The following is a 15,343-nucleotide window of genomic DNA, read 5'->3' on the forward strand; positions in this document are numbered from 1 at the left end:
CTGATCCACAGAAGCACATAAAAAATCTAAACAAACCCACCTCTCGGGATCCGCACAGCCTTGCCTTTACCCAGCACTCTCTCCACCAGTTTGGATAACTGAAATGGTTTCTTAAAGACTGGTTCTCTGCTCAGCTGCTCCTCATTAACAAACCGTACTCCTACTAGATACGAAGAGTCATTCTCATCACTGTATACCACTTTGCTCCGTTTTCCGTTATTTTGGACAATACTCAAATTATCCTTGATTCTACCACTATTGTATTCAGAATCCACTCCATCATCTCATTCCGCCATCTTTCGTTCGTCGTCCGGTCGCCTCGACCTCTCACTCGTCCATTCGATCCCCTATGGGCTATGTTTTTGAAATGTTGTCTTGTTACCATGTTTGATTACATTCGTTTATTTATATAAAAAATCCAGTTAATACACAACATTACATAATTTATGCTCATGTGTGTCCATTGGTTTCTGTTTACACGAAAATATTTGTTTGTCTTTTGCCTACTAATCACAGAGAATATGGAAAGTAAATCGTTATTCGGTCACCTTTCTATGGTTGTTAAAATGTTTTATATAGCATACTTATTAGAAAAATGATCGTGTATATTCAAGCTAAATAGAGTGTGTATCTCTATAGTGTGGCTCAGAGATTAGCTAATGTATCACTGCTTGCTACAGTATCTCTCATTGGTTACAAAATTGCAATATCCAAATGCTCCACTGAACAGCGCTTCTTAACAAGCTTTCTCACTAAATGGCCTACTATTTGCAGGTTGCGGGTGAAGGTAAACTACCTTGTGATAAGGATGACAGTAGGCTAAGCATAAAATGCAATAATATTGACGACTGGATTGCAGAGTACTATGAACTAACTAGGCTATGTAAATGTGGTGCTATTCTATAATATTATGTATTTTAATTTACAATATATGTTTAAAATAGCCCTGTCAAATCTGTCTTGAGTTAGGCCTATTTATACCCATTTACATCCAGACCATAAGAGAAAAATAGTTTGTTGATTGTTTAACACATGTGATTCACAATGAACACCATGACCCTCCGGAATTCCTGCTAAACCCATTCATTCATAGACCGGGGAAAACGGTGCTGTCCGGTCCAGAAAACATCCGCTGTAAAACACCTAGATGTCTGGTTTACTATATCTCGTTCTCTCGCTGTTGTGTGTCCTATATAAATCAGTTTTGATCAATAACGTTGCCGAAATCATCTACTGAGGCAATATTTTCCATTAATTAGGTCAAATAATTAATCTTTTTGATTTATGATTAAATAATTGTGCCGTCTACTAGCCTTTTTGTTTATGACAAACAACTCATTGTTCCCGATCATTGTTCACATAATACCATTTCCTTTGGGAAATTTTCAACCTTGGATTTGGGAGCTAGATGAGGCTAATTACTGGAAACCGAATGGGGGCAGGGAATGTTGGAAGTTATAAGGAATTTCCCACAGTATGATTGGTTTGATACATTTTTACTGGGCTCTTCCATTGGTCCAGAGTAACATCAATCTCGAATTTTCGAAATCCCTCAAATTTGAAACTTTTTGTGAGGAGGAGTCAGGTTACACACTCCTTTAACCGAGCTCAGCAGGGAGAGAAGAAACAGTCTTTCAATTATTTACACACCAGTACCTGATACAAAATACAGTTACATGGAAGACAAAGAACCGCAAGTAAAGACGAAGACCCGACTCATGGTGATGTACATGGATTTGCTATGGGTTGCCATAATGAAGACTCGAGATTTTGCCTAGATTAAATTGTCAAATTGTAGCAGCGTAATCCACGGTCCCTTTACTCACCCTCCGTATCCGGTTTGATTTGAACGAAAGGTAAATTCAATTTAGATGGTATTTTAGCCTATGCTTGACCAGTCTTTGAGAAATATTTAACAAATAATAGGTTACATAGTCCTTTGAAACTATACAATGGAGGATGGGAGGTGGCAGAATTGGATAAAGGAAGGCTGAAGCCCAATTTTCCCACAACATTTACATTAGTCATAACTAGAATAGGCAGTGTAATGTCATTCGACCTTAAATGCAATAATAAATCCACGATATTGTATATTGTATATAAACCTAGTTTGCCAACATAAGATAATTATATTTTTATTTCCTTGTGTTTGGTCAGTATTTTGGTTTGACAGTTGTCATTCAAAACGAATACATTTATGATGTGAATGATTTAATCCTTACAAATCGAAATTAATTTTTAAAAAATGGTTTACAAATCAATAGTTTTCAATGGAATTCCCCACAAAAGGTGAAGCCTAGTGTTATCATGTTCCTTTCTTGCGTTTCAAACGCCACTGTCGGATTGCAAGCCTTCTTTCCTCCACAAGCCATTTATTTCATCTCTGTATGAAGTGTATATCAAGCGATTTGTTGAAGATGTGCCTGCTTGAGGCCTACTCCGCATCTTACCCCATATAACATATAAAAACCTACTTTTCTGTTGCTACATTTTGTATGTGACTTTGTTATTATTGAGATAATCGAGATGAAAGCTTTTCTACTAGTATGTGTATGAATACCCTCTGTGTATTCTGGCAGGTAGTACACTTTATTATACAGCACTAACTGTTTATGTCACTAGTAAAAGGAGAATCAGAACGTTTTCAGTTTGCATGAATTGCGGTTTTGAATGAGTTGCCTCTTGCAGCTTTAACCAGCTGTGTCTGAAGAAATTATTTATCCAATTGTATTGGTTGCATACACATATTTAGCAGATGTTATTGCGGGTGTAGTGAAATAGTTGTGATATTTATTTATATTGTTTTATTTATGGATTTTGTTTTTCTAAACAATTGTTGCTACCCCACTGTGTATGTGCATCTTGTGCACGTTGCTACCCTTGCTCATATCACCTCCACCCTACCTGACACCATAGACCCACTCCAATTTGCCTACTGCCCCAATAGGTCCACAGATGAGGCAATCACACTGAACACTGCCCTAACCCATCTGGACAAGGGGAATACCTATAAGAATGCTGTTCATTGACTACAGCTCAACATTTAACACCATAGTACCCTCCAAACTCGTCATTAAGCTTGAGATCCTGGGTCTCGACCCCACCCTGTGCAACTGGGTCATGGACTTTCTGACGGGCCAACCCCAGGTGGTTGGGGTAGGAAACAACATCTCCACCCCGCTGATCCTCAACACTGGGGCCCATTCTCAGCCCTCTCCTGTACTCCCTGTTCAACCATGAGTGCGTGTCCATGCACGCCTCCAACTCAATCATCAAGTTTGCGGACGACACTACAGTGGTAGGCTTGATTACCAACAACGACGAGACTGCCTACAGGGAGGAGGTGAGGGCCCTCGGAGTGTGGCGTCAGGAAAATAACCTCTCACTCAATGTCAGCAAAACAAAAGAGGTGATCGTGGACTTTAGGAAAAAGCAAAGAGAGCACCCCCCTATCCACATCGATGGGACGGCAGTGGAGAAGGTGGAAAGTTTTAAGTTCCTCGGCGTACACATCACGGACAAACTTAAATGGTCCACCCACACAGACAACTTGGTGAAGAAGTCGCAACAGCGCCTCTTCAACCTCAGGAGGCTGAAGAAATTTGGCTTGTCACTGAAAACACTCACAAACTTTAAGATGCACAATCGAGAGCATCCTGATGGGCTGTATCACCGCCTCGTACGGCAACTGCTCCGCCCACAACCGTAAGACTCTCCAGAGGGTAGTGTGGTCTGCACAACGCATCACCGGGGGCAAACTACCTGTCCTCCAGGACACCTACAACATCCGGTGTCACAGGAAGGCCAAAATAATAATAATCAAGAACAACAACCATCTGAGCCACTGCCTGTTCACCCCGCTATCACCCAGAAGGCGAGGTCAGTACAGGTGCACCAAAGCTGGGACCGAGAGACTAAAAAACAGCTTCTATCTCAAGGCCATCAGACTGTTAAACAGCCATCACTAACATTGAGTGGCTGCTGCCAACATACTGACTCAAATCTCTAGCCACTTTAATAATTGGATGTAATAAATGTATCACTAGTCACTTTAAACAATGCCACTTTATATAATGATTACATACCCTACATTACTCATCTCATATACTGTACTCTACAATCTACTGCATCTTGCCTATGCCGCACGGCCATCACTCATCCATATATTTATATGTACATATTCTTATTCATCCCTTTACACTTGTGTGTGTATAAGGTAGTTGTTGTGAAATTGTTAGTGTAGTAATATCTAACAAGTAATCTATCGGAACTAGAAGCACAAGAATTTCCCTACACTCGCATTAACATCTGCTAACCATGTGTATGTGACCAATAAGATTTGATTTGATTTGGCTATGGCTATGGCTATGGCTGACAAACAAGTGGGTCAGTTACAACTACCGTTTGGTTGCTCGGCTAACTGAGAACCAAGGTCCACTTTGGCCAGGAAGTCAGCTCCAAAATCCCAAACATTAATTGATGTCAAACCTATTTGTCATGATTTCTGACACTCAAGCACTGCTGGAAATGTATGATTATCCCTGTGGAGATGAAAGGTAACTCATTGACAAGAGCAGTACAGAGATGTTTTACCTGATTTACAAGACTGCAAAGTTCAGTTGGCCAGCAGCCTCAGTTGTTACCTAGGAAATATGAAACAGTCTGTGCATGGAAGGGCAGTGAAACCTTCCTAGAAAGAAGACTATATGTGACAGACTAGAGACAAATGACAGAGTATGCCTTTGGGACATTTGTTTCTCTCTGTGTGTGTGTGTGAATTGTAGGTCCCCACAAGGATTGAAGAACAAAACGTGTGTGTGCCAGGGTTGGGCTCAATAGATAAACATGGCGAGGCATAGCTTAACATGTGGGGTACTCCCTTTACTCCAATGTTTAATTGTCTACTTTACTCAGAACCTGACTGGCTGTATTATTTTTTTTTATCATTACAAACTCAACTAAAAAAGAAGCGTCCTCTCACTGTCAACTGCGGTTATTTTCAGCAAACTTAAAGTGCAAATATTTGTATGAACATAAGATTCAACAACTGATACACAAACTGAGCAAGTTCCACAGACATGTCACTAACAAAAATGGAATAATGTGTCCCTGAACAAAGGGGGGGTCAAAATCAAAAATAACAGTCAGTAGCTGGTGTGGCCACCAGCTGCATTAAGTACTGCAGTTCATCTCCTCCTCTTGGACTGTGCCAGTTCTTGCTGTGAGATGTTACCCCACTCTTCCACCAAGGCACCTGCAAGTTCCTGGACATTTCTAGGGGGAATGGCCCTAGCCCTTACCCTCTGATCCAACAGGTCCCAGACGTGCTCAATGGGATTGAGATCCGGGCTCTTCGCTGGCCATGGCAGAACACTGACATTCCTGTCTTGCAGGAAATCACGCACAGAACAAGCAGTATGGCTGGTGGCATTGTCATGCTGGAGGATCATGTCAGGATGAGCCTGCAGGAAGGGTACCACATGAGGAAGGAAGATGTCTTCCCTGTAATGCACAGCGGTGAGATTGCCTGCAATGACAACAAGCTCAGTCCGATGATGCTGTGACACACCGCCCCAGACCATGACGGACCTTCCACCTCCAAATCGATCCCGCTCCAGAGTACAGGCCTCGGTGTAACGCTCATTCCTTTGACGATAAATGCGAATCCAACCATCACCCCTGGTGAGACAAAACCGCGACTTGTCAGTGAAGAGCACTTTTTGCCAGTCCTGTCTGGTTCAGCGATGGTGGGTTTGTGCCCTTAGGTGATGTTGCCGGTGATGTCTGGTGAGGACCTGCCTTTCAACAGGCCTACAAGCCCTCAGTCCAGCCTCCCTCAGCCTATTGCGGACGGTCTGAGCACTGATGGAGGGATTGCGCGTTCCTGGTGTAACTCAGGCAGTTGTGGTTGCCATCCTGTCCCGCAGGTGTGATGTTCGAATGTACCGATCCTGTGCAGGTGTTGTTACACGTGGTCTGCCACTGTGAGGATGATCAGCTGTCCGTCCTGTCTTAGGCGTCTCATAGTACGGACTTTGCAATTTTTTGCCCTGGCCACATCTGCAGTCCTCATGCCTCCTTGCAGCATGCCTAGGGCAGGGTCACGCAGGGACCCTGGGCATCTTTCTTTTGGTGTTTTTCAGAGTCAGTAGAAAGGCCTCTTTAGTGTCCTTAGTTTTCATAACTGTGACCTTAATTGCCTACTGTCTAAGCTGTTAGTGTCTTAACGACCGTTCCACAGGTGCATGTTCATTAATTGTTTATGGTTCATTGAACAAGCATGGGTAACAGCGTTTAAACCCTTTACAATGAAGAAATGAGAAGTTATTTTGATTTTTACGAATTATCTTTGAAAGACCTGGTCCTGAAAAAGGGACGTTTTCTTTTTTTGCTGAGTTTTGGATATGCTTGGTTGGTTGTTTTTTAACGTACTTCCATGTCATCTTAATCAAAAACTACATCATACCTGAACCTGAACCCACTTTGAAGCAAATGTAAAAATGTTAGCATTAACAGAAACTGTAGCGTTGACTATGTCACCATTATCAGCCAAAGAGCCGATTCCAATGGACTTTCTTCAACTAGCTAACTTACCCTGATTTTATAACTAGGATGCCGAAAAGTTCTTGCACACCGTTTTGTTTGAACAATAGTAGGAGAAAAGACCACCAAATCAACCCTTACAAAAAAGATAGCCTTTTTGTAACTGCAGTCGACTGGGGTATTTTGGATGCAGTAATTGCAGAATAACTGCAGTTATACTGCACTCTAACTGCAGTTAAGTGAAATTACTGCAGTAAAAAATACTGCACTCTGGCTGCAATCTTTTTTCGTAAGAAAAGTTTCAACTGCCCAAGGACTAGGATAAACGAACCGCTTGGTTTCAGGCTATATGCCGCGATGATGATGATGGAAATATGTGGGCTCTGGTTACGCAATACATTTGTGAGTTCAAAGCCCTTAATTCATGGTAAATCGCCAGCTAATGCTTCTTTGTAGCTATGTGTATTGCCTTTGTAAACCTGGAAATTCCACCAAGTAGGTGTAGATTTTGCCATAGGCTATTTTGGGCCATTTGGTAGGGTTGTCTGCACAGCTGGTCTCAGGCAAGTGGAAAGTACATATAGGAAGTCCTAAATACCTAAACCGTTCAAGGGCAGGCAAAGACGGGAAGTAGTTACGCGGCATATGTAAGTCTAGCGATTTAGATCAAGATTAACTTCTTTCACACGCCAGCCAGTTAACGTCAATTAACCTGAGGAAAAAGCTGGATTTAAAGAAATGGAGATGTACAGTACCAGTCAAAAGGTTTGGACACACCTACTCATTCAAGGGTTTTTCTTTATTTTTACTATTGTAGAATAATAGTGAAGACATCAAAACTATGAAATAACACACAGAATCATGTAGTAACCAACAAAGTGTTAAACAAATCAAAAAATATTTGAGATTTTTCAAATAGCCACCCTTTGCCTTGATGACAGCTTTGCACACTCTTGGCATTCTCTCAACCAGCTTCAGGAGGTAGTTACCTGAAATGCATTTAAATTAACAGGTGTGCCTTAATTTGGGGAATTTCTTTCTTTCTTAATGCGTTTGAGCCAAGCAGTTGTGTTGTGACAAGGTAGGGGTGGTATACAGAAGATGGCCCTGTTTGGTAAAAGACCAAGTCCATATTATGGCAAGAACCGCTCAAATAAGCAAAGAGAAACGACAGTCCATCATTACTTTAAGCCAAGAACTTTGAAAGTTTCTTCAAGTGCAGTTGCAAAAACCATCAAGCGCTATGATGAAACTGGCTCTCATGAGGACTGCCACGGGGAAGGAAGACCCAGAGTTACCTCTGCTGCAGAAGAAAAGTTCATTAGAGTTACCAGCCTCAGATATTGCAGCCCAAATAAATGCTTAACTGTTCAGAGGAGACTGCGTGAATCAGGCCTTCATGGTTGAAGGACAACAATAATAAGAAGATTTGCTTGGGCCAAGAAACACGAGCAATAGACATTAGACCGGTGGAAATCTGTCCTTTGGTCTGATTAGTCCAAATTTTAAGATTTTTGGTTCCAACCGCTGTGTCTGAGACACAGAGTAGGTGAATGGATGATCTTTGCATGTGTAGTTCCCACCGTGAAGCATGGAGGAAGAGGCGTGGGGCTGGTGACACTGTATGTGATTTATTTAGAATTCAAGGCACACTTAACCAGCATGGCCAACACAGCATTCTGCAGTGATACGCCATCCCATCTGGTTTGGCCTTAGTCCCCTATCATTTGTTTATCAACAGGACAATGATCCACACAGCCTGGAGGTGTGTTAAAGGCTATTTGACCAAGAAGGAGAGTGATGGAGTGCTGCATCAGATGACCTGGCCTCCACAATCACCCAACCTCAACCCATTGAGATGGTTTGGGATGAGTTGGACCGCAGAGTGAAGGAAAAGCAGCCAGCAAGTGCTCAGTGCATGTGGGAACTCCTTCAAGACTGTTGGAAAGCTTTCCAGGTGAAGCTGGTTGAGAGAATGCCAAGAGTGTGCAAAGCTGTCATCAAGGCAAAGGTGCCTAATTTTGAAATCTAAAATATTTTGATTTGTTTAACATTTTTGGGGTTACTACATGATTCCATATGTGTTATTTCATAGTTTTGATATCTTCACTATTATTTTACAATTTAGAAAATAGAAAAAATAAAGAAAAACCCTTGAATGAGAAGGTGTTAACTTTTGACTGGTACTGTAAGTATAATGCGACAGCTTTACTAGCTTTACTGTCCGTGTTAGCAGGTCGAGTAACGCATTAGTGGCAGAATACATATCATGCAAATAATTTGTTGTTGTGACAGCCAAGTATGTTAATAACAACACGTGAAAACGTTTATTGAATCGACAAAAAAAGTGTCCATTTGTTTAGGATGATGCCATATTTAGGCTAATTACATGGGAGTAATGGGAGGACCCTACTCTGTACCCTACTCGGGGGTGTGGTCATGTTAATCCACACCTCGCCATGTGTCTCTATTCCAAGTTTTTTGTTAAAATTTAAAAGTTAAAATTTGAATTGACCACACCCACAGGATTTTGTGTGGTAGGAAATAAAATGTAGTGCTATTCAAAGAAATTCCACTCAATCATAGATGGGTTGGCTGTCAACGTCACCAAAGCAATGCTTCCATGGGGCAGAAGTCCATTAGTTGTGATTCTGGATAGCCAGATGGTTAACAACAATGACAAACTGCCATGTGGGGAATCATAAGTTGCTCGTTTCAGGTAGTTTTATCTTGTTCTTGATACTATGTCCTGTTTTGACTGATTTCATGTCAATGCTAAAATTTGCTAGCTAACCAACAACTGTAACGAACAATGTATTTGAGAGACAACAAGTGCTCATTTTGAAAATGTATTTATTATTTCAATATACATTGGAGACAAAATATAATTTACATGTTCTAAAGTCTAAGCCAACCCTGTCTGTTTTGCCCCATAGTTGCACACGCGTCGGTTTTGTTGCTAAACAACCAGCCCGTCTATAGAACATGAGTTCCATTGAATCTAACAGGTCACACTTCCAAAGAATATATAACTTTTCTCAGGAAGCAATGTTCATATACTTTTAACCTTAGTGCTTAGAATAGCCAATTAGATTTTCACTGTCCATTTGATTTGTTTGGCTTCTTTTTGAAGGCTTCAAGGTCAACTTGAGGGTTAAACTAATGCATTCTGAGATGTAGTATTTTTCCCATATTTAATGAAATATAATAATAACTTAGAATATTCGCATAAGGTTTTGTTTTCCTTGATCATTTATTTTAAGTTTCAACAATATTTTCTATGCATGTATATAACTTGTTTTATGTACAGTATATTTGTATAGACTGCACCTAATATAGACTATAAGAGGCATTTCACTATATTCCATTTCCTTTTTAATTCGAATTGCAATTCTGGATTCTGTTTACTACTTAAATTTGAATTTTATTGCAATTTGAGGCATTTTCAATTCTGAATTGAGCCCACACTCGTGTGTGTGTGTGAGAGAGATGTGTGTCTTTGATCGCTTATCAGTCGGTCAATAAAACACTTTTTTGATGTAAAACTCCTTTGTAGGCATGCCATGTTTCCTCAAAGTCCATGTGGTGGTGCCATTGTCAAAAACTGATAACAGGCGAGTTAGTCATCCACAAGTCATCTACCTTTATCTATGGGTCTATTGTTTTAAACTGGTTTCGGCTTGTATTTACTTTCAACCTACTCAATATAATGTTAATGCGATGTCATGTCTATGACAAGGATACCATTGTTGCATCACACCTGCACATATTATTTTTTAGTTGCACATACAGTACCCTATCCATTCACATTTGTCATAATATTTTCCACCATTTGTCCCTGATGTTGTTTGACCCCTCAGCCAGGTCCCACATTTCCTGGTTCACCTGTGGCATCAAGGCAGACTTCTCTTACCCTGGTCTATTTTTTCAAATTGGTCATATTAATTATTAATCTGTGATCCATTTAATGCTGCCACGTTAATTATTAATCCCGCAGCAGGCTCTTTCAGATCTGAGAAGACTATTAAAAAAGGGACTGTCTCCCCCTTAGGCACTGTGCACAACCCCTGATACTGTGTGGGAGGATGATGGAGCGACACACACAAACACACACTGATACACACATCACAGCCATACAAAACTGAGTTCCCAGCACTCATCAGCGCCTCCACTGTTATGCAACAGCTCAAGAGTAGGAGAGATTAGAGGACAGTAGGAGAGTAAGAGAGAGGAGTAAAAACTACACTTGATGAAATTGTAGCAGGCAGTAATCCTAATTGATCCTGTTCATTACCAGAAAGAATAAATGTTTCATGTGAAGAGCTGATTGTGAGGTGATCAGTTCAGACCCAACACAAAGCACGGATACATTTTACATAACCATTGTGCATTGTCTCTTATTGTAGATAAGGGTGATGTCATACATTTCTGTAAATCTAAGTTCCTGAGACATGTTACAATACTAAAGAAGTGTGTGGGGATTTCCCCCTATTTTGAATTAATGTTATACATGTAGGGTAGGCTATGCAATCGGAATTATAAGCAAGCCACACAGCCTAAAACATATTATTCACTCTTGAATAATATAAACTCTTGTTCAAAGTTATATAGTTACAGTATTTCCAGACATGCTTGCTTAGCTATTCCACCTTGATCTTTTGAAGTAGTTTCACAGAAATGTCTATACAGGTTTCTGCCAGCCAGTCTAGTTTTGAGTTGGGGGAGCAGTATTGAGACTGGGTGGGGATTCATATCATCTTCCCTGAGGCTTAGGAGAGGGGTGGGGCCTGAGGCAGAGTGGACAGGAAAGGGAGCTCCAGGTGTATCCAATCATTGGTCCTCTCTCACCTGACCCACTCATACTAGCCTGACAGACTTTCAGACACATGTTTGGCCATCATACCTCCACAGTCCCTTTCTGAGCCACTCTGCACACCCAGCATTGAGCCTCTGGAGGCCACTTTTCACCTGCAGGAGGGTAAGTGCTTCTGGGGACACCGGCCAGTCCGAGTCCCTGGCTGCCAAAGAGGCCCAGGGTCGTGTTTCATTTCCATGAGTCATGTTTACCTACCTGTTCTACTTTGACTGAGGTCTTGTTTTTTTAAACTATATAGTTTAAGCACTCTCTGGATTACACTGCACTGATGTTGGTTTAAGTAAATCCAGTTGATATGCCAGCACTTTGTCTCTCATTCCAGAGTGCCTGCCCAGCTCAAAGAAAACCAGTATTAATTGCTCTGTTGTATATATATATATTGGCTGAACACACAGTAATGTTGTCACTGTCATGTCTCGTTCTGTTTTCAATCCATTCCAGCAGCGCCAATATAAATAGTGCTGAGATGGGATCCAAGCTTGGCCAAGCTTTCCCTGCCTGGGCCCAGTTCACACAGCAGCTTATATTTGGCCATAACTCCCACTGCACAGTTACAAGGCAGGAGTCCTTGATAGAAAAGTGTTTCATCATTCTAAGCGCTTGTCCTTTCATGACGCCTCCCATCTCGTGAGAGAGACAGTAAGACAGTAGGGCGTAGGGAGAGAGAGGATCTCCCTACATTTGTGATTGCCAGCTCCAGGAAGAATTTGCTGTCTTTCTTTGGCTTTGAGGAAAACTACAGACGCTCCTGAGTATCCATCACATCTGAAGTTAAGTGTTTGGATTCACTGTGGTGAAAGACAAATACAGGCTTTTTTCTTTTTACTTCTTCACAGCAGTATTAGTCATCACAGCCACTGACTCCATTAAAGTTATTCTCTTTGACAGGAGAGAAATCTAATGAGCCCCCTGAAAATCACTTCACTCTCCAGGCTCTGAAAGGTTTCTTTTTAATCCACTGAATCTGTTTTTTCATACTTCCAGCAGAGAGAGGCTTGTGAACTTTGATTTCTTTGCGCAGTGTCGCAAGCTGTACTTGTCTCTATCCTCAAAGCATCTCTGTTCAGATTCTCATTGACACATTGTGATTGAATGTAGCAGGCAAAGTGGTGTTTTTCTTTACATCCCTCTGACAATGTTGTAGGGAAAGCTTGTCTTTGGTTTCTGACGTGGGTACTCCCTTGGAAGAAAAAGCGTCCCGCTGACACTCGAAGGAGACCAATTGGTATTCTTGGAGAGACCATGCGGATTGGAGTGGAATCACATGAGTCACATAGCAGGCACATTTTCATTCTGCAGTCGGTCAGCTGCTTTACAGTAATAATACTTAGCAGATATTACTGTTGGTAAATATGAGCATTTGGATTAGCATCCAGTCACATTTAGGATTTTAATAAAGGTTTTATGTTTTAATCTTGGAGGGAGTAATGATTGCTAGGATATGCTAGAGATGGGTACAGATCTAGGCTCAGCTTACCTTCCCTAACTTATAACTTTAGCCTTTGGGGGGTAAAATGAGCCGCTGACCTTGGCTCCGTCTCTAGAGGTAACCTCATCCTACTTCCTTAGGGATTAAGACAGGCTGAACCTGTCATTCCTGGGTTCTTGTTGCGGAGCTACTGCAGTACTGTCGGGCCCGGGACCGGGCTCATCTGGCTGAGGAAATGCAGAAGATATGAAAGCCTGTGTCCCCCTGACCCATTGTTTATGAGCTGACACAATGTGTTGAGGCTTCCTCTGAGTCATTGTGCTTTGGCAGGCAACACCCACAACTCGGAGCTAGCCTCCTCAAATGTGCACACGTACGCTATAGCCCATCCGCACACATAAACCTCTTTTTTTCCTAAATGTGGATTCAGCCAGTAGCTGCAGAGACAGTCCTATCATTGGCTGCTTTGCAGAACTGCAGTGAGTCTCATCACTCCTACATGATGTCATTCTTGTATCTTAGATTCTATTTTAATTGGTGACTGGGTCTTTATGTCCCATGACATAGTTATACTAAGGGATTGCACACCGGTAGCAAGACTCTTCAATGCCTTCATTCAGATGAGAAAATGAAATAATTAAATGTGATAATTTGCATAAACATTTCATTGACTGTCTGCAGTATGTTTCCTCAAAAATTATTAATTCTGCATGATCTGCTGGTGCTAGAAATGCAAAAGGCAAATATGGGTTTCCCATATGTTGTCAGGAATGCATCCAAATAAACATCTGTTATTTCCTCACTGTACAGTATATAATTAAGAAGGAAGAAAATCCACCATCGGGTTTCAGTGAGTGTGCATCTGTATGACCCAAATCTCTTTTTCTCCCTCTCTCTCTCTCGCCCTCCAGACGTCATTATGGACTCCTTCAGTACTAAGAGCCTGGCCCTTCAGGCACAGAAGAAGCTGATGAGCAAGATGGCCACCAAGAGCATGGCTAACCTCTTCATCGACGACACCAGCAGCGAGGTGCTGGACGAGCTCTACCGCGTCACGAAGGAGTACACGCGCAACCGCAAGGAGGCCCAGAAGATCATCAAGAACCTTATCAAGATGGTGGTGAAGCTGGGAGTCCTCTACCGCAACAACCAGTTCAGCGGGGAGGAGCTGGTGCTGGTTGAGAGCTTCAGGTAGATTATGCTATATGATTATATTATGGCAATAGAGAGCATTAACAGGGTTATAATGGTCTTTGATTAAGGGTTGCCAGCCATGGTTGTTGAGGGCTAATTAGCACAGGTTTTTATTCCAGCCCTGATAAAAATAATCATTGTTTTGGGCTTGAACAAAAGCTGTGGCCCTCAGAGAAATGGCATGTGGTTTGCCAGCTACTGTAGTTAAGCCATCATGTATAACAACTCTACTGCGTCCCCTTTCCAGGAAGAAGGTCCACACACTGGCTATGACGGCTGTCAGCTTTCACCAGATCGAGTTCACGTTCGACCGGCGCGTGATGAGCGCCATCCTGAACGAGTGCCGCGAGCTGCTGCACCAGGCCATCAACCGCCACCTGACGGCCAAGAGCCACTCGCGGGTCAACCACGTGTTCAACCACTTTGCCGACTGTGACTTCCTCGCGGCGCTCTATGGGCCGTCTGAGGTGTACCGCGGCCACCTGCAGAGGATCTGTGACGGCGTCAACAAGATGCTGGACGAGGGCAACCTTTGACCTCTCCCCGGGACCCTTTGACCCCTCCCCCTTTAACCTTTTGAGGCATTACCTGGTGGTGTGAAATCCACCACGGGGTTGCCTTATTGGCTTGCATTGTTTTGTTTTTTTAAGAGACTGACGTTATGCATATTGTATGTGGACATTTACAGTTGATGTCGGAAGTTTACATACACTTAGGTTGGAGTCATTAAAACTTGTTTTTCAACCACTCCACAAATTTCTTGTTAACAAATTATAGTTTTGGCAAGTCGGTTAGGACATCAAAGTAATTTTTCCAACAATTGTTTACTGACAGATTATTTCACTTAATTCACTGTATCACAATTTCTGTGGGTCAGAAGTTTATATACACTAAGTTGACTGTGCCTTTAAACAGCTTGGGAAATTCCAGAAAATTATGTTATGGCTTTAGAAGCTTCTGAATGGCTAATTGACATCATTTGAGTCAATTGGAGGTGTACCTGTAGATGTATTTCAAGGCCTACCTTCAAACTCAGTGCCTCTTTGCTTGACATCATGGGAAAATCAAAATAAATCAGCCAAGACCTCAGAAACAAGTTAGACCTCCACAAGTCTGGTTCATCCTTGGGAGCAATTTCCAAACGCCTGAAGGTACCACGTTCATCTGTACAAACAACAGTACACAAGTATAAACACCATGGGACCACACAGCCATCATACCGCTCAGGAAGGAGACGCGTTCTGTCTCCTAGAGATGAACGTACTTTGGTGCGAAAAGTGCAAATCAATCACGGAACAACA

General features: G+C 42.0%; 1 protein-coding gene across 1 annotated transcript; it reads left to right on the plus strand.

The window, feature by feature from the left end:
- Nucleotides 1–1,597: 1,597 nt before the first annotated feature.
- On the plus strand, nt 1,598–14,789 carry tnfaip8l1 (tumor necrosis factor, alpha-induced protein 8-like 1). The gene is made up of 3 exons (XM_039000978.1): nt 1,598–1,856; nt 13,760–14,039; nt 14,290–14,789. Exons 2-3 carry the CDS (start codon nt 13,768–13,770, stop codon nt 14,576–14,578), a joined length of 561 nt encoding a protein of 186 aa, XP_038856906.1. The 5' UTR covers nt 1,598–1,856; nt 13,760–13,767; the 3' UTR covers nt 14,579–14,789.
- The last annotated feature ends 554 nt before the right edge of the window (nt 14,790–15,343 follow it).

The sequence above is a fragment of the Salvelinus namaycush genome, chromosome 9 (assembly GCF_016432855.1).
Source record: "Salvelinus namaycush isolate Seneca chromosome 9, SaNama_1.0, whole genome shotgun sequence".
Classification (NCBI taxonomy): Eukaryota; Metazoa; Chordata; class Actinopteri; order Salmoniformes; family Salmonidae; genus Salvelinus; species Salvelinus namaycush.